This window comes from Prinia subflava, chromosome 2 (genome assembly GCF_021018805.1).
Source record: "Prinia subflava isolate CZ2003 ecotype Zambia chromosome 2, Cam_Psub_1.2, whole genome shotgun sequence".
Taxonomy (NCBI): Eukaryota; Metazoa; Chordata; class Aves; order Passeriformes; family Cisticolidae; genus Prinia; species Prinia subflava.
Genome location: NC_086248.1, coordinates 106,879,045 through 106,899,347, shown reverse-complemented (window position 1 = coordinate 106,899,347; position 20,303 = coordinate 106,879,045). Strand labels below are relative to the sequence as shown.

Below are 20,303 nucleotides of genomic sequence, written 5' to 3'. Positions count from 1 at the left end.
AAAAATTCTTATCACTTATGTTATTTAAACTTTCTTACATATCAATTAGTTGGAAATAATAAGTCTTTAGGCTATCCATTAATTGCAGCACTGTTGGCATGATCTGTATTTAAAATTACACAATGAAAATTAAGCTGAAGCACCAAGCTGTCTTGGCTAACAAAAAAGATTTCCTCAGCCCTTCGGATAGAGAAGGAGAGATAATGGGGGCACTGAATTCACAGGAGAACTCCTTCTCAGTTTACAATTCTCTCCTGTCACACGCTGACATCTGGAAGCCTCCAGCTCAGGAATCCCCCCCGTGTTTCACCTGCAGCGCTGCCTCTGCAGCGCATCCATTTCCCATCGATCGGCACGGCTGCTCTCAGGCACAGGGGAAGGAGCTCCCGTGATTAATGCAGAGGACAGGCAGCACCACGCACAACCTGGAGGAGATTCTGCACAGGATAATTACAAATGCAACGGACTGGGAATTGAAATTGTTAAGTTACCCCTTCCAAAGTCAGGGGGAGGCTGTTTGCAGAGGAATTGGTCCATACGTCAGGAGAAGACACCAGTTTTAATTTCTCCTGCTGTTATGGCTCAAGGCTCTCCAAGAAGCCTCCAACCCACGCTTTTAAGTCTTCCTGTCTTTGCAGAGCAGATCTAAGGACAACTGAATTTCTCTTGTCTGGTCATATTTTGCTTCACAGATACACTGAAGCCTCACTTGGCATTTGTCCCATTCCCTTCAGGCTCGTTCCTGCTGGCACCTGTCAGAGGCACTGCAGGGACTGCCACGTCTGGCACAGCAGCACTGACCAGGGAAGGGAGTTTAGAAAGTGCAGCCATTCCTTGGTAGGTGTTGTTTTCCCAAATCCTCCCTGCCTGCAGCACAGATGAGTCAAAGACAACACTCAGCTGGTTCAAACAAATCTTGGGAATGGCATCTGCCTGCCACAGAAATTAGAATAAAAGCAGCTGAAATATCCTGATGGAGGGAACCATACCTGGGAGAGAAACTTCTTTAAATGAGCCCAGGCACTGCAGCTCACTCCCTGTCAGCCTCTGCCTGCTCCACCAGCAGCTCCCTGTCTCCTCCATCCTCCAGTTAATTGTACTTTTAAATAAGGAAAGGCAGAGCATCCTCCTACTAATCTTAATGAGCTATAGGGAGGAAACAAGGTGAATATTGAGTCAATCCTCTTGTGACAGGCTTGTGTGCATATGGATGCATAGATACACATAAAAAAGAGAAGACATCTGAATATTTTTAAGTACATCAATATAATGACTCCACTGGCATAAACACAGGTTTTGTTGGAAAAAAAATCACGTTACTGAAATATTCATACAAAAGATTCAGTTTGTTCAAGGAGGACAGGTACAAAGAGGATCTTTGGTGAGATATTTATCAAAGATCTGCATTTTTTGTGATCTCCAGCACACCGTGGAGAGGGACCTGCTCGGGGTCTCTGGGCAATGTCAGAATTGACCATGAAAACACTCTGTGGGCACTCTGACAGACAACTGGGTGGTGAAGCTTTACTTACTTGGCCAGAAAACTTTTCAAAAAGGAATTCAGGAGAAATTCACAGAATATTTCAACTTCTGAGCAGGCAACATCCATATTTACAGTACGTCCTCTCTACTGGTGATTGGGTGGGACAACAGACACCTCTTCCCATAAAGGATGTGGACCTGTGAGCAGGCTTACTGCTTTTCCACATTCAATCAATTCCTGCAGCAGCCAACAGAGAACACCCTGGCCTGTGTAAATCCTCAAACGTGGTTTATATCACTGAATTAAATCTGCTTAGGAGTTGCAACCATGACATGGCAGCTGATATTACAAGAAATTAACTCCAGTCTTAGAAAAAAAGATCACTTCAAAAGTAAAAAAGCTAAGCAATAATTTAAAAATTGGAATTCATTTCCAACCAATTAGTATTTTCAAGTGGGAGCTGCAGTAGTGCCTGTCTGAATACAAATGGGAATGAAGGGTACTCCAGGCCAAGAGGAGGCGTTAACACTGACATGGAACTGGGGAGAAGTCACTGCAGAATTTATTCCTTTACAGCGTGGAAAGCACGAGCCCCTGCTCGGAATTCCAATGATCCCCCGACAGAAAGACTGACAGTGAGTTATCATTCCCAGAAGCTCCTACAGTTTCCATGCTACTTGGCATTACAGGCTGCTCTCTCCCACCTCCAGCAGCATCCAAGCTATGTGGTGTGAAGTGGATTACTGAAATAACAGGGAAACATTTCATTGCTGCAAGTCAATCCCATCAGGAATACTGATTTCTGAAACCCAACCCCTGCTCTGGAAACTGAACCTGCAAAATTTGCAGCAGAAAGGAGCATTTTGAGAGCAGAAATACTACACTGAGATCTCACCAACCTATAACACTCTGCAGAATAAACCTGATCCCAACAGGCACTTCTACATTTACTAACAGAAATAACCTCAAGGAGGACCACGGATGAGTGACTGTAAGCTGTTTCTAGAAATGCTAACCTTCAGTACCAGCAGGCTGTGAAATAATTTTTGCCCTACAAGCTCCACACCATATGTTTTGTTCAGGCTTTAGCACCTCCTTTGTGAAAATAAAGCTGTCAGGGTAAGAGGCAGCACGCTGCAGTATCATCCCCACAGGCCATGCAGTAGCTGAACCTGGAGGCTGAAGTTGGACTGTGCAGAATTCTGGATGTGTGCAGCAGCTGCCAAAAGACTTACAAAATTCCAGGTTTAGGAAAAAGGACAGCTTGATCCTAGACAACACCTGCATATGGCTGAAGCCTCCCTGAAAAACTCTCCCATGCACTTAAGTGCCCATTTGAAACACAGCTTAAAGGATGAGAAAAGTGCAGCAGCAGCTTTTAGATCCTACTTTTTAGACTTCTTGAAAGCCATTCCTATCCAGCAAAAAATCCTAGTGCAAAAGCATAGAATAAAAAAAAAAAAAGGCTGCAGGTTCAGACCAGACTTGTAAGTCTGCATTCTTTTCTTTCTGTTTCAAAATTTTATCTGCTGCTGACAAACAACATTGTGAACTATCTGGAAGTTCTTCCTGCAGCTGTCTAACATTCAGTCACTTGAGGATTCGAATAGCTCCTGAATGATGCTGCAATTTAGGTAATTTCTCTAGATTTCTGCATAGCTTTTAGCGTGGCTTAGAAGGATTCTGTGCCTCTAGTGCACAGAAATATTCTCTAAGGTGATCAGTGTTGTTCAGCCCAAAGCCAGTGGTTTACTCCACCAGAGCAGGAGCTATTCCTTTCTGGCCTGCAGGGAAAATTTACTCTCTTCTTCTTCTCTGCCTGCCCTCCCTTGTCCTGGTACTTCACAGCATCCCAAATGCCTTGTCCTATGTAACAGTGGGAGCTTAGAACAGAAAGGGGTGAAAAAAAATGTTTCTTCATATCACATCATTCTGATGTTTGCTTTGGTGTGATGGATTCCTTCAGCCCGTTTTGGAGCTCTCTGAGTACTCAGTGCCAATCCATTGTGTTTCCCAGTTTTCTTGCACAGGTAGGGTGCACTGAATTTCAATTCTACCATGGAGAGCTTCTCCTACACAGTCTGTGAGGCTGAAGTCCTGAGAGCAGGACGAAGCCAAGCAAAGAGTGGTGTAAAGAGGAGTTACTTCTCGTTAGAGGAGGTTTTTCTCTGGGGCCTGATTTCCTTTTAACTGTGCAGGAGCAGTTGGATTTGCCTGGGTTCCCAGTATCCTCCCAAGATATCCTAACTTGACCTAGGCAGATGATAAGAGGTTGGCTCCAAATTATTTAAAATGTTAGTGATCTATGACAAGAAGAGAGTTCAAACAAGTTCTTCTGTTTTTTTCAAATGTTCAGTGAGCTGTTTCAAGGCAGCTCATCTCTCTTCCCATCCTCCTGCTTTTCAGGAAAGGAAGACAGCACATCCCTCAGGAACAGAAATCAATATTCTCCTGTCACTTAAACACAAACAACAAAGAAATCCCAGTCCCCTAGTGAGCAATTGCCAGTTTAATTTTGCCGTCTTCAGTAAGTCACTCCTTTGAATACTGAGCAGGTGCCAACATATTCATTATGAGCTCTGCTTTCTTTTGTCACAACCACTGTGCTCAGGAAACACATATTTAGTTCCCTTGCCTGTATCCAAGAGGAAAACAGGACTCATGAAATCAAGGCCCCACCTCACAGTTTTAATCTCTAACCCTGCCACAATAAGAGAATTAAACAATACTGGCAATTGTGTTATTTTTACTGAGCATTTGAGAAAAATGTTCCCTTATTATGCAACAATAAAAACCTTTAAATGAACTGTAATGATGTGAATAGATACATGAGGAATATGTTGGGGTCTGTGTGAGCAGAGGCAGGTGATTCACAGAAAGAAAAGTCTGACAAATCAGTCACTTCATAAATCAAACTTAGCACTTGCCTTTCTGTAAAGCATAGGACTCAATCTGCATTGTGCAAGGCACAGATCAAACACTCAGAGTTGGTTCCTCCTTCCTTGCTAGGGCATGGCCATAGAAAGGGACATGAGCAGTATTTATAAAACCAAACAACACCCCAGACAGGCTAGGAGAACAGCTACAGCCCTCACTGAGAACCATGGCAGTTCTCTCCCCTAACAAGCAGAGCATATCAGAGCAATCCAGAAGAAAGCAGCAGAAGGTGAAATAGTAAATAAAAACACAAAGCAAGCAGGATCCCCTGATATGGTGACAAAGTTGTGTGGCTTATTGCTACCCCCTTGACAGTGAAAGCCCAAGCCCTCCTGGCATGGCTGTGTTTGCAGGATATATAATCATATCTCCTGATAGCAGGCACACCTGAAATAATACTTCATTCCATCACCATCTTTAATCATTAGCCCTTCCATAAAGCAATGAAGAAAAATCCCTTTAATCTACGTTCATCTTTCCTCTGGGCTTTGCCTGCCTTTCCTCAATTGTCTTCTGTTCTCTTCCTCCTCCCTGAAAAACTCACTCTTACCTTTAAGTCTTCCTCCTTAGCTTCACTAATCCTGTTTTACTGATCCCCATTCATCAATTCTTTCTCTTTGTGCCCCAATTCTTCCTTCTGCTGTGATGCCCTGGTTAATCCCTTCTTTATCCCATACTCTGGTGTCCCAGATGACAAATTCTTAATTTATCTACTTGGTAAGCCTAATCTTCAGAGGTACCCAGAATTCCTACCTTCAACACCTTTCCCCACCTCCCACTTCTACATTCAAATGCTCTCAATTCCTACCCCCACATTATTCAACCCTCTTTACCTCTTCAGAGAGAAATTTCACAGTGCCTGGTGTTCTGATCTGAGAGTACTGCAGCTACTGTGAGCAGAGAACAGAGGATATTCCCATCACCCAAAGGGCTGTGGCAAGAAAGCTGGGACAGTCATGCTGTTACACACAGCCCCTGCTGGCTGCACTGAGGTGGGGCAGAAGCAGCAATAAATAAAACAGGCAGGGAGACAATGGGGTGGGGCACGATCCGAAGAAGGCACAAATCGCTTTCGCGGTATCGAAGGGAGGTGATGGTCAGTGGCGGCTCATGTTATGCAGCTAGCAGGTAATAATCAGGGCTAGAGTTGCTCAAAGATTTCAGAAAAACCACCAGGCAGTTAATTGTGGATCATCCTGACTTGGTTTTGACATGTAAAATGAAAACAACATCAGCATTACTGGATAAAAAGGGGAATTTTTCACTCACTTTCACTATAGTCTCATATTCCATTTCTACTTCTGTTTTTCCTCTACTTCTTGTTCTTCTATGCTCTTTAAAACAAAACCAAGGATCAATTTAATTTGAGGTGATTAACAATTACTCTAAGCTGAAATGACATAATTCTGTGCATTACAGTAAAGCAACATCTCTTTAATCTATGCACTTAATGAAAAACAAAAGATTACTTCATGCTTCTGTGTGCCGGCTCATTAATATTTGACTAGGTACATATTAGTCAGAGAAACAGTCTATTTATCACCACCTGTCACTCCGTGCTACAAGAGGACAAAATTCCAACTGCGTTATGAGGGAGATCCAGCTTTAGTTGAAGTTGCAGCTTAAGCAGGTTGCAAGAAGTGTCACTTTTTTTCTGGGAAAGGGAAAGAAATGTATCTGAAGGGAAAAATGAGCATCAGCCATGCCACCTGAAGTATGTGCTGGAAGAGACGCCCCTGGCCTTAGACTGTGATCATACCTAATGCCATGAACTCAGGGCAGTTTGGATGGAAAACCTCCAAGGACATCCCCAAGTGCTTACAGGAGTGGGGCTGCTCCAGCCTGTTCCCTTGCAGTCAGTCTTGCCCGAGTGCCTGCGCAGGAAATGTGAGGGACACGCTGCTCACGGAGGTGTTACTACTGTCCTCTCGCCTTCAGCCCAAGCCGGTGTTTATCTCTGGAGCTGAAATTTGTGTTTGGCAGTTCCAGGAGCAGCAGGACTGTCAGATTGTCCCAAAGCCCCTGGCATGCTCCAGCACTGTTAGATTGTCCTGATGCCCCGATGTGTTCGGAGCTGCTTGAAGCCGACTCACTGGGACAGCATCACGCACCACTCTGAGCACCCTCTCTCTCCTGGAGAGGTCTAAGGTCTGGAGCAGAGAAGTCCTGAAGGTAATCCAACAGCAACCAAAAAGACATGTTTATTCTTTAATTTTTGCAGTTACTAGAAGATGGCTTTGAAACTATAGGAAGTTAAAAAAAAGGGTGACTTTTTGGTTGTTGCTAAGTGCAGCCCTTAAACAGCACTGTCCTGCCATTTTCAAGTGGCTGCAGCATGTTCCCTTCTCTGTTGTGTTAAATTATTGTGGTAGCTGTCTTGTCTTACTCTAAAATCAGTGTTATTTCAGCATTAAGTGATTTACTGCTCATATGGTAGCAATTGCATGAGTCTATCACTGAACTTGGTTCTGTTTGCACAAGTTAAATCACAGCTCTGTCATGACAGGGTCGGTGCCACCAAAATGTTGACACTTCCCACATCACATACTTTATACTTAATGATGTATTTTGGACAGTATTGCATCATGGAGCCAGAGCTGCAGTGGCATCCCCTGTCACACACAGGTGACACGCAGGTGACAGCCAGCCATGGGCTAATTGCATGTGAGCTCACTGAGGTAACCTGTGCTTTGTCTTAGGTGTCAGGTTTGTCATGAATGAAACTGAAAATGGAAACCTTTAAAAAGAAATACAAACAGACAATAACACAAAGTAAAGCTTCTCATTTAAATGTAAAGATGAAATAGCTTAGAGACCGAGGTAGTACTTTTAATATTTGTTACAAAACATTTCCTCTCAAAGCATTTTCTTAAACCGAATACAATTATTGAGTCACTTCCTTGGTAATGGGTGAAGAAGCAGAACAATGTGTCTGAGCACTGTGTCCTCATTTTACTTCCATGCAGATTCATAAACGCCTTCTAATGGAGTCACAATGCAGGCAGAAAATACCATTAGCTAACAACTGGCTGGATTTGATTGAAATGCTGTGTAAGGGAACCTAGGCCACCTTCTTGCCTGCGTTGCAGCAAACGAATGAAATGGATTCTATTTATTTTCTCCTTGAAGGCTTTCTCACTGTGGCAGCAGTGGGCTGGAAAGCTACAGCATTAACACTGACACAAAGGGTGTTAGGAGATACATGTGGGGCATAAGGTGCTCAGGAAATGGGTGCCAGTGGCTGTGGCAGCTTGCACCATCTTGACATGCAAAAGGAACCTAAAATATTAGCTGAGGAAGCAGAAGGTGACAGTTTGTAGCAGAAAAAAACATAGCAGCAAAGAAGGTGAAATGTAAAGTGAAATAAGAAAGCTATTTTGTTTTGCACAGTTCCTTATCGCTCCTCCTGAAGCACTTCATTTTTCTGCCCCTTTGATCTATGTACTTCACTGGTTCTGTGCTCCCACTGACAGACAAATCAGATAAAGCAACTCACAGAAAATTGGCCATTTTTACAAAATTACATGGAAGTTTGCAGCACACAAACATTTTGTTGCTGGGGATGTTGGCCTAGTTACTTCAGTGAGGTTTGTAACTACTGAAAGCAGGTTAAGATTTGATTAAAAATTCCCTTAAAACCAGTCTTGGAAAACACTACTAAGCATCCTCTTGCAAAATTTCTTCGTTTGTGCAACATTAATACTTTTCCTTTCTTTTGGAATGATTTTTAGCCAGCCTCCCTGTTAAAGGGCACATTTTTGTCTGGGAAAAGGTCTGTGTACTTTGTGTGTTGTGCCCACACACCAGGATTTGGGTGTGCAGAGGAGGCACACATTTGCCAATATCCAGACTTTACCTACCTGCAGGATGAACATCAGAAATAAGTAAACATTTCAACAAAAGCAACATTCAAGAATGGTAGCAAACCCCCCTCTACTTAACCAAACCGAGGAATTTTCCCCTTGATTATTTATCAAAACACAGTCCACGGAAAGTAACAGAGATATCTGGGTAGCATGAATTCCACAGGCAGAGGAAATGACAGAGTCACCAGATACAGCCACTTAGCTGGGAGCAGGGTATGCACCACTCCAAACCTCTATTCTTTCACTGAGCTTTTAACAGTACACTCTGTGCACCTGCACCACTGGCATGCTCCTGATCCAAGTGGTGGGAGTGCAGCAGACTTGCATCAGAGATGGACCACAGGGCTGCTCACTAGTTTGGGAGCTCCAGGTATGGCTTTGCAGAGTAAGAAAGAGAAAGTCAGAGGGAAACGCAGGGATTAAAATAAACACTGAATTTTTCAAGCTCTTTTCTATTCTGATGGTCATGACTGTACGTGCAAAACTGCCTGGTGTGGAAAATGCCTGATCAACTTCTTGGTTCCGGTGTGAGCAGAACCTTTCTGTTTGTACAGACATGGCATTAAGCAGCTCTTTGTGAAATCTCTAACACAGAGGTAATAAAGCACAGAAAACACACACACTTTCCCAAATGATAAAGCAGCCATATCTGTTGCTTTTAGTAGTGCTGAGACAACATTTTAGGGAAGACAAACACAGAAACCAGACTGTAGAAGAACACTGATGACAAGGGGGAGTGTTAAAACACTATCTGCTATTCATAGTCACTAACTAATGCTGGTTTCCCAGAAGCTTTCTGGAGACACCATAAAGTCCAGAAATCAGGCCAGTAAATGTTTAAGCTGTTAAAATATTGAAACTGAATATAATCTGGCTTATCTGATGGTCCTGGATGTGTCCTCACTTGTGCAAAGGGCCACAAAAAAAGCTGCACTTTCTATTTCTGGTTTTTAAGCTGTCATGAAAAGCAGTGTTGTGTTCTCAGTTGTTGTGCCATTACTGTAAAGAACTACTGCCATAATTAGTTAGGATTTATCTTTCTGGCACACAGAAACAGGGCATGGAATCTTGTCAGCCCCCACAATAAACTGTGCTGATCTAACACCTCCAAGCAACTCCTGTTAATGTGACTGTTCTTCACAACTATCCATTAATGAACCCTTAAAACCACAATGAAGAAATGTGTCTCAGGGAGAGGAAAAAGGAAACAGTGCTTATGCACAAGAGCTGCCTCCCAGCACATGGTTTGGTTCCTCAGTAATTCACACACCTCTCAGCTGTTCAGCGACTCACACGTGCTGCTCTGCCTCTGCCTCTGGCAGGCACCTGCAGGGTTTTCTGAGACCACAGCAGCACAAAACCACCATGCTACAGAGAGCAGGAAAGATCTGTAAGAGTGCTTTGAGGGGAAATAGAAAAGTTTTAAGCAATGTCATGGGTTAACACTGGCCAGATGTTAGTGCACCCATGAATATATGTTTTTTCTCTAACAACTCCTGTGGGATGTGATCAGGAACAGAGCAGAGCAGGCTTAAATCTTGAAAACAAAAAAAAAACCCACCAAAACTTTATTAATTACATAAGAACAGGGACAGAAATACTCTTAAACACACACAGAGACAGAAATAAAAACTTCTTAGAACATTTTCTTCTCCCAGTTTCTACCTCCCCACCCATCACTTTTCACAAACTAACCCCTGGGTTTTAGATCAAACAATCACCACTCAAAAACAAACTAATCTTCAATTCAGCAAGGGAGAGAGGAGTCTCTCTCGCACTACAGACTGTTCCTCAGAAAACACGGGTCTACCCCTTATGTGTTTCCATGTCACCCATAGCACCGCCCGGAGAAGTCTGCTAAGGTGACACTCTCTTTTTCCTATGTCCAGCGCTCTCACCGCTGTCTCATAGGCCAAAACTGCATACAGGGCTTTTTAAGGATGCTGCATGCCGAGCTCTCCCCTTTTCACCCAGGGGCCGGGGTTCCAGGAGCAGGTCTGCCCTGAGGGCAGAGGGCGCCACCTCACCCTCCCCCTCTCTTCTCTGCTCGCTACTCACTTCAAGTGCCAGTCACTGCAGCAAAAGCAAGGGGCAGCTGCATCTACCCAAAAATGCAGTTTATGTTCAAAAGAGACTCAAGTTCAGTCTATGGCTGACATTATGCACGAAAAGTCCAGCTCCAAGGCTACTCCTCTCATTCTTCCATCGAATTCCTTCCAATCATGCTTTATCATCTCGGTCCCAGGCCGCTTCCCTCTCTCCGAAAACCACCAGTTATGAGAATCAATGTCTAAGAAAAGTTTCTTTCTGCTAAGCAAGGGTTAACAGTTTCTTCTCAGCAGGGTGCTGCAGGCGAGGCATTCCCAGGCTCCGCAAACCCCCACATGGCTGAGCACCTTCTCCCGGAGTTTGGGGGGAGGAGGGGGGTGAGCACACACAGAAGGCACTTCCACAGTTTTCCACCCCTCCATCCTGGACGGGGCAGCTCAGTTCCAGTCTTGTCCCTTCTCTTCTAGCCCCCCCCGGGGGGGGCTCCGGCTTACCTGAGCCGACCACGTGTTTCCCCTCCCCCACCCAGCCTCGTGGCCGGGCAGGGGAAGGCCTCACACGTCCCTCTGCTGAAAACCAGGATCCGAAAAGAGGGCCGAGCCCCTCAGACTCCTGCTTTTAACTCTTTGTGTCCTCAGAGGCGTGTCCAAACCTCTGAGTGACCAATCCAGGTGCCAGCAGAAAAGCTGATTACTGATTGGACTGCCCACATCTCCCTGGAAAAATTCACCTCCCCCCCAACCACGACAAGCAATGGTGCAATCAAAGGGACCTAAGATTTTTAGAAATGAAACATTCCTGCCTAGTGCCTTCTTCTTTTTCTGCGCTATATTGCTCTCACCAAAGGTCCAGCTAACTAAAGGATACTTCTTCTCTGGGTGCAACTCTTCTCAAACTCTGGCCAGCTGAAGGAGAAGCAAGTGTTCACTGGCCACCAAACTGGGGAAAAGCCTAAGCCCCCAGGAAAACACCACATTGTCTCCAATGGACCATAAAAACTTTCTTGCTCTTTATGGAAACAGCCCTGGCCTAAATTCCTAAGGCGTGACTCCTTTTCAAACTTTGTTTCCAGCTGTGCTGTGTGCTGTAGACTTCGTCTTCAAAATAATGTGCCAGATGTGCTATAGGCTCTTTTTCTGTAGATGCTACAAACTCAAGGTGAATTGCTAGACCAAGGAAACAGAAAAGCCAGGGGCAGGGGATGTGCCTTCCTGTGGGTGTCATCTACAGCAGGGTGGCACAAACAGACAATTAGGACAAAATCTACCTCATGGCAACACAGAAACAGCACAAAACATTTAATTAAGGCAGTTTTAGTCCCATCTTCCCTGAACCAGCAAAGATCCTTCACATCCCTGTCACAGAGACAGAACGGGTCTAGGATTGTTCATCAACTGATCCAAGATTGACTGTGTAGTAGGCAGAGGAAGAAACGCAGGAGGAAGAGCTTGGTGCTGGCTTTGATCTCACTCAGCAAAACAGTAAAAAAAAAAAATTCAGATTAATTCTACTGCATGTCAGTGAAAATCACTGGTTTAACAACAGCATGTGTGGAACCCACCCCTGTGCAATTCCACACTTCAGTTACACACACAGAATCCAACTGCAGCAAGAACAGTCTTCAGATGCACTCCTGTTGCTCATCCTGGGCAAAGAACATTCCCATCCCTGTTTCCTAGTGATTACTTTAGATATAACCTTTCTTAAAAAATCAACTGCAATTACAGAGCAGTTCCATGAATGCCAGAAGATTAAGTCAGAATATCCATCTTTCAGCACAAAACCCCCAAACTACAAGGTCCAAGCAGAGCATCACTGAAATTCTGTCTGCACAAATCATTTTATGTGTAGCATAACATTTACTAACTTGCAAGCTAAACAGAGATCAAGAGAATGGACTTTATTTCTCAGAAATGTATTTCCATTAATACAATAAACGTTAGACACAAGAAGTCCAATCTGGGACTCCTACCCAGAGTTCGTGTTCCTCTGGTCCAGCAGGAAGAGTTAATGCCTTGTGGTTATGAGGCCACTGCAGGATGTGAACTGAAAGCCTCAAAGGTTTACCATTTTGAACCCAGGTTTATTACTCCTCTAAAGTCAGTCTGAATTTTGCTATTGATACCAGCCAAAGCCCATTAAAAGTTCCCTCCCCATTCCAAGAGTGCTTTTGGCACACTGCCTTAGTCTGAGAGGTAGATCAGCAACCCTTGCGAATCAGCTACTCATCAAAGGAGTAAAAATTACTTTAAAAATTGAAAGAATGCAGGGGGAGCCAATATTTCTACAGCTAATCCAGTACAGCAGGTTGGCAAGGCATGATTTTAGGGCAGTTTTGAAAGCAGGCATTCCAATCTGGTCACCTAAGGGGAATGAAGGAATCAGAGGGACTTAGATTACCACAGGGAGCAGGCTAAAGAAAGAAAGGCACCGTAGAAGCATTCTGTATTTTCACTAGGCAGAAAAAAAACTTCTGTTATTATTCAGTAAGCACTAAAATAAGCAAAGTCAGGAGTTCTCTCCCTGGCCATGGTGACACGGCCACCAAGAGCTTCAGGAACTACTGACTGCTCCTTCATGTGCTAATGAAACCTTTTTGCTGTCCTGCCCCGTTGCTGTAAAGCTCAAGTGCCAAGGCTGCTGAGCAGAAAACCCTCAGTGTTCCCCAGCCCTGCTTCAGCACAGGACAGCACTCAGCTGCCTCAGCCTTCCTGCAGGAATCTCCCTTGTAAAGCCTTGGAATGTCTAGAGCACATATTCCAATATTCCTTTGATACAGATGAAAGTTCTCAATAATTCATGGCAAGCAGCAACAAGATGAGGTAAGCAGTGCTGAATTCTCACTCAGCCTTTAAACTCTGAGTGTTACAAAGACATTTATGTATGTATTTGTACAAAAACATACAGGGAGGACCTCTGTCCTCTGAGGTGAACTGTAAAATAAAGAGAAATCAGCTTAGCTCCACTTTAAACCCAGCCTTGTCTCCACACAATGCATCAATTTTAAATAAGGTATCCAGTACCCAAAGCTGGAGCTGCTTGTGTGATGGCTGAGCTAAGCATGAGCTAACCCAGTTATTTCTGCAAGAACACAGCCTGCAGCAGTGTCCTGCCATGGCTCCCCCTTCCCTGTGTCCTCAGAGTAAACAGGTCACTGGGAGGAAAGCCTGAACGCCTTCCAGTGAAATGCGTTCATTGCCCCAGTTCAGCAAATGTTCCACTGCATTTCATTGCTCTAAAGTGCAGAGTGGGAATAGGGATTGTCAGAGTAAACTGTCTTCAGGGGATGTAAAGGACCCGCTCCTCTGATCCGATGGTGAGACAGAGTCACAGACTAGTTCAAGTCTGAAGGGAGCTCTGGAGATCACCCAGTCCAGTACCCCTCCCAAGGTGGGGGCACCTGGAGCAGGTGACACAGGGATGTGTCCAGGTGGGTTTGGGATGTCTCCAGAGAGGGAGACCCCACAGCCTCTCTGGGCAGCTGTTCCAGTGCTCTGCCACCATCAATGTAAAGAAGTTCTTCCTCACATTGAGGTGAAGCTTCTTGTGTTCCAGTTCATGGCCATCACTCATCCTGTCACTGGGCACTGCTGAAATGATCTGGCACCTTCCTTGGCACCTCTCTTGAGCTATTTACACAGATTCATGGGATCCCATCTCAGTCTGCTCTTCTCTAAACTAGACAGGCCCAGCCTGTCCTCAAAACAGACCCCTCATCATCTTTGTGGCCTCCACTGGACCCTCTCCAGTAGCTCCTTGTGTCAGAAATTGCCTTTCTGGAAATGATACTTCAAATAGGAAGACTGCAAATGAAAGAAAATTCTCATCCTGTCCCAAAATGTTGTTCTAAATCACACTGGTACCTATTCAAAGGGATTCCAGTAACATCTCTGGAAAGATCATGTACAAATGCCAGCAAAACTGAGATAAGCCTCAGGCTGAGAATGGACTTCTCATTGATTCAGCACCTCATAGAAATTAAATAGTTTAGCTGTCTTATCCCACAAACTGATTTCCTTTGCAACTTTCCCCATTTCATTTCACTGCCAAGGTCTCAACTCTCCCATCTGCAAAACTGTATGAAATGTGAGTTACTGGTTCAGATTTTAATACTGCTGGAAGTGGAAAGCAATAGCATGGTCCTGTCTTACACACAAGCATGATAGCTTAGGCAATTTTAGGGCATTCTCTGTATTAAATATAGCAGATTGCAGTTTTCTCTGCAGTAAAAAGAGCTTTATTTCCTAAGAACATTCAAAATCCAAGTCGTTACCCTAATGAGGTGTCAGATGAAAGGATCTTCTTCATAGACACATCAAGAAAACGTCATCTCCCAAAATTTCACTAAACATTAAATGACTGTGCAATAACGAACAAAAATGCTGATTTTTTTGACAAATTGTTATTCAATCTACTTGCTAAGACAGAGTACATATGACAATTAGTTCTTCAAATAACTACATGGGGGAAATCCCTTCTGTCCTGATGCTCTGCACTCTATGATAAGCTCATTTGTTTGTTTCTAAGAACAATTTTCAGCTTCATTCCTTTCTGAAACCAAAGTTAGCCTCAGACAGATAATGGAGCTGCTGCAAATTAACCCAAGATGTCTTAACATCAATTTGCTGAATGGAAAATCCTGCTTATTTTGAACTAATGTAGTACAGCAGTACCTGTTTAACATCAATTCGCAGCAGACTATTTCCTATTTATTGCTAATTAAAATCACGGATTTCCTGTTCCAAACAGCATATAAGCCTGAAAAATTAGCTCCAACCCAGTGTGCTATTGACTCAGCTGGGGCATTAGATCTCGATTTACCACCTCGTTCCAAGGTTTATGAGAACAGCTACTCTCAGGAATGACAAATCAGCCAGAGGGAGGTCAGGTGGAGGGAAAGTGGGAGGCAGTCGCTGAGATTTGTCTTCTCGAGGTTCTGGAGTGCAGAATGTGCTGTGCTTTTCTCCCCAGCCTGAGGCACCAGGAGCCCGCAGACTGGAGCTCTCCCCTGGCACATTGAATGTGGGCACCGCCCAGCCTTTCTGCCCCAGCTGCAGCCCTTCCTGCCTCGCAGGGAATAATGCTCCAGCTGTGTGCCAAGGGTGTATCTGCAGGTGCCATCTGGGCTTAACCTTACCCACCCACACTTCTATGGTCAGGGCCACACAAAAATGTTTTCATCTAATTGTGCTGGCAGAAACGGTCAGTTCTTGCTCTTCTGGAACACAGTTCAGCCAGGAAAGCACACAAGCTTGGGAACAGCTATGGAAAATGGAAATATTGGAGGGGTCCTGAAGGAAGGATGATCCCACCCAGTGCTTTCAGTACATTGCTCCAGAGCATTCACGTCCCTGAGATTTGCTTGAACTGCTGAGTTCCCAGGAAAGCAGCACCTGCTGGGCTCCACTGTGAAGACACCAAACTTCCAGAGGGTACAGAGAAGGACTGTGCCATCCCTGTCTCCCTAATCCACATAAACTGACAGAAGATGCACTTACAGCACAAAAATGCTTATTAATAAACCAACCTTTCTCTTTTTTTCTCCAAAAATCTTTGCCTGTTTGCCACATCAAAAGCCTAAAATCTGCTCAGGCTCATCTTAGGGTGATTTAATCAATCACAGCAGTTGGGACCACATTTCCAGCCAGCAGTCTGAGTTTAACTTTTACTTTTCTGTGTCAAAAAGTGACACAGAAAGGTAAAAGCCCTCTAGGAAGGATCCCTGCAGACCTCAGGACAGGTATCTCTCCAGAGCTTTGGCAAACATTTTGCCAACAAATGCTTCTTTATTGGCACCAAATCCACCAAAGCTCATTGAGACAGAAATACACCTCCTTTAAAGTTCTATTTCACGCCCCCAGATAAGTTAATTGCCTGAGCACTGCACATGTGCACAGTTTTAAACCCCAGCCATTAACTGCTATGAAGAATAATAGTAACTTTTGTTAATGTTATCCTTTGTTTTTTTATTTTTTGAACGATGTCAAAGGTCATTCTGGAAGATCTGGTCTGGAGGTAACATTCAAAAGTAATTATTAGTGTCCAACGTTGTTACTAGCGTTTTCTTCGATGCTCCAAAAATACTTATTCAAACAATTTTCCCAGTCTGAATCTTACTAATTTCTTAGTTGAATTGCTTGTTTTTAAACAGTTCTTGGTGATAGTAATAACATTGCAGAAAATACAATAGGTGTATAATGAATGAAATAATTGTGTTGAATGTATATTCACTACATTTAATAAGTGAGAAGAACTTCAATTTGTCTTTTGCTGTACAAGTGCCTAATTCCTGCTCAAATACTTATATAATTGGAAAATTATATTGGTTGGTTTGATACTGTATATTAATTGGTTGGAAACTGTTTAAGAAGCAACAGGCCAGGGACTGTCCTTTTGTGAGAGGCCCCTGCAGAACCAGCCAAGGGTTTTATTGTCTCTGTTCTTGCACTGAGCTACTGCAAATTCATGAACATTATCATTTCTTGAAGAGATGGAGTCCTACTAATACCTGGAAAAATACAAGGAAGCTGAAATGCTCTTGTATTTCAATTTGACTCAAGGTCCAGATTTTTTACAGATGAAGGACTTCACATTTATGGATGACTTAAATTGGTGTAGCCACCGCAGACAGCATCCTTAGCAATCCCCCCTTTCTCTCCCCAAGATGATGCCATTCTTGCAGGCATGGCTGAGCAAATTCTGCATCTGCTTATTAGCTGCTGTTGCTTAAATTAATTAAGTGCATGAATGTAATCTGCTGCCAAGTGGAATTCACATTAACAGGCAGGACCACAAATAGGGAAAAATGTTGGGGTTACTTATCTCAGTGCAGGGGAGGGAGGGGCAGAAGGCTGAGGTGAGTGCTGGACCCAGCTTGCTTGGGACACAGTTCTCTGAGGATCAGAGAACAGAACCCACAGATTGCTGCTCACTTCTGACCAAAAAGCAACATTTTGGTTCCCTTCAGTCTCATTTATTGCAGCAGTCCAACCTGCTTGCCTGGCAAGCTGATAAAACCAGCAGTGCTGTCAAAAAGGGAATGATGCAGTGATGGGGGCAGTTCCCTCCCCCTGGGGCAAACCTGAGTGCTGCTGGAGAAGTCTGAAACTGTTTAGTGACAACTTCCCCAGGCTCTGGGGAGCTGCCCCAGCTGGGGTCACTTCGGAGCTGCTCAGCAGCACAAACCACTGACAACATGCAGGAATAATGGGAAGTGATATGAATGCAAGCAAATATTTGCAATAACCCTTACTCTATCTGCATTTCTCATTAAAAGAATGCAATCAAATCAATAATGATAAATATAAATATTAATGTGCTGATATTTAGATGATAAAATGTAGTTTCCTTGTTCAGAGAACTAAGCTGCTCCCTTTTTCCTGCTGGCTTGAAACAGCCCTTTGTTTATTTCCATCTTGTTTTCCAACATAACTTATTTATTTACAGCATGTCAAGGGAGAAACCTAATTTCTAAGGACATTTTCCAATTAACTTTCCTAATTAAAAGTAAAAGTTAGACTCAATTGGTTTGTAAGTAGCATTATCCAAACCCCCCAAAATGAATAGATTCAGGGAAATGACTGAGAATCACCTACACAAGCACGATCAGAAACGTTCCCCCTCTTCCATCTCCAGGTGTTACAGATGTTGTCTGGCACTCTGGACGTCTGCTCCCTTCCTGCCTCGTTTGGAAACAATGACATTTGCTCCCAAAGTCTGTAACACTGTCAGGGAATTGTGCTCCCTTTGGTTCCTGTTAGACAGTACTCACATGGAAGTTTGCACTTCCAGCTATGGGCTTGAATGAGTTTGGAGCTCTGCTCTGAATATGAATCTCAGAGTCTCTGCTGTGATCCAGCTCCATGAATTTCTGCAAGACTCCAGTAATATCCCAGGAAATGCCTGCTGCTGCGCTGATTCAAACCTCTGCCATTCAGAATGAGAACTTTAGAAAGAACTCACAGTTTCAGCAGGGACCACGATCTTGCCCTGAGTCCCCTTAATGAAGTTTGTGTAAGACTTTCCAATTCTTGGAACTTAAACCAGACACAGGAAACACAGGAATTGGAACCTGGAGGTCACATTGTCATGTCTGACTTGGTGATCAATTAGAAACAGACTCAGCCCACTGAACAGTTCACAAGAACTGGGAAAATATTTAAATCCAATAAAGTCAAAGGAGATGCTTGCAAACCACTTTAAAGCCCTGAAATTACTTATTTTCCCAGCGCATTTATGGCGGTGAATAACCACACTCTTTGTGGATGCAAGAGCATTTCATATCTAAAAATAACTTACACTGTGCACTGATCACAAATCTAGATATACCCAAGGCAGCCGGGAGTCACAGATCAATTTATAATACTTATGTAAAATAAAAAATAAAATAAGCTTAAAGCAAAATTAGATGTTCTACTTGCTCCATATATCAGGGACATCTGCCATGAGTTATTGCAGACTTTCTTAGAGACACAGTAAATTAGGTGAATGTACTTCTTAGCAGTTTTAGTACTAAAAACACAATATTTTTCTCAGCTACTGAAAATAGATGGGAATATATTTCCCATATATTTAGCAGGTATAAACACCTGGCTACCCTCTGCTCACATCCTGACCATCTTACAACAGCTTCACACACACTTCTAAGCAGCACTTTCCCTGCTTCAGTACTAGAGAAACAGATAAATGTGCTTTGATGTATTTGCTGTGCAAGAAGAGTAGCTTCTATGTTCCTCTAAAATGCTTTCAGAAATAATAATGATAATAATATTAAAAATAATGACAAAAGAAGCCATAAACTCCAGTAGGGCCTGGCTGTAACTGGAGGAACCAAATGACTCTGGATTTTGAAGGCAATTAGTCCCCACACGTTTTAAATTAATGTGCTTGTGTGCAGACAGCAGCATTGTATTCCGATTTTGCCATGGTGTTTTTAACCGCATGAGTCACAGCTTGGGAAGGCAGCTGAGGAAACCTGATGGCTTCCATGCTCCACAGCGTTTCCTTGTGTCAGAGGAAAAATGCTGCTTCTGTTCAGCACAAGGTACGAGGGACCTCTCTGCTGGAGGTTTGGCATGTGCTAAATCCATTTTGCAGATAGCATGGAACCTGGGAATCCATAAATCTGCCTTTCCCCTTTCTTGTTTTCCCTACAGGGGAAACTCTGACTTCATTGTTAATGCAGTCAACTAGGAAAACTTGAGTAGACCACAAAACTCCTTTCTGGGATTGGTGGTTTCAAAACAGGACTGGGAACCATCAGAGCTGGATTCTAATTCTGTCATGCAGATAATTCGCTCTGAAAGATGCTCAAGCCAAAGATTTCAAACACTGACACCTGAAGTAAGGCAGCAAAATGTGAGTTAACCAAGCAAAGCCTTCAATACACAAAAACCACTGTCCTGGTTTGAGTTGGAAGCACCACAGGAAGTTTTATCACACATCATTTTCCTTTTTGGAATTGTCTATTGATTTTTTTTTCAGACCCGCACATTTAAAACTCACAGCTAAATTTTTTTTGACAGTGTCATTTCAACTGAGCTACAAATATCTTCTATTTGCTAGGTTAAGCTTCAGAGACTTTTAAATGCAGACTGCTTCAAAAGCTACATTTCCTCAAAAACATAACCTACGGTAGTAAGTATCTGGAATCTCTTTCTAGGAACAATTGACCATAATGACCAGGGGGGTTTTGGGCATCTTCCATCTCATTTACACCTGCTCTGAGCTCCAGTGGATTCTTGGCCACAAATGTGAGTGTCCAGGGAGAGATCAAAGCAACCCGTGACTCGAAACTCCACGGACTGCACTAACAGCTGCCTCCCACACTGGCAGCGGTGGCCATAAGGGTTCCCAGACTCAAATCCCTCTTCCCTTTGGGTTTTCCCTGCCAGGGTTGCTGGGAGTGCAGGTGAGGCTCCTGCAGTCCCAGCTCAGCGGGCCACTCCTGTTGCCAAGGTCACCTTTGC

At 43.6% G+C, this 20,303-nt stretch overlaps 1 protein-coding gene across 4 annotated transcripts in view; it reads right to left on the bottom strand.

The window, feature by feature from the left end:
• PLCB1 (phospholipase C beta 1) overlaps window positions 1-20,303 on the bottom strand; it is a 337,353-nt gene that overhangs the window by 15,030 nt on the left and 302,020 nt on the right. For 2 of the 4 annotated variants that reach the window (XM_063391478.1, XM_063391479.1), the window contains exon 32: window positions 5,690-5,754. The exons of the other annotated variants lie outside the window; for them this stretch is intronic. In XM_063391478.1, coding sequence (XP_063247548.1) covers window positions 5,716-5,754 — 39 coding nt within the window. In that variant the 3' untranslated portion in view covers window positions 5,690-5,715. The remainder of the gene's footprint in view (window positions 1-5,689; window positions 5,755-20,303) is intronic. 4 annotated transcript variants of the gene reach the window in all.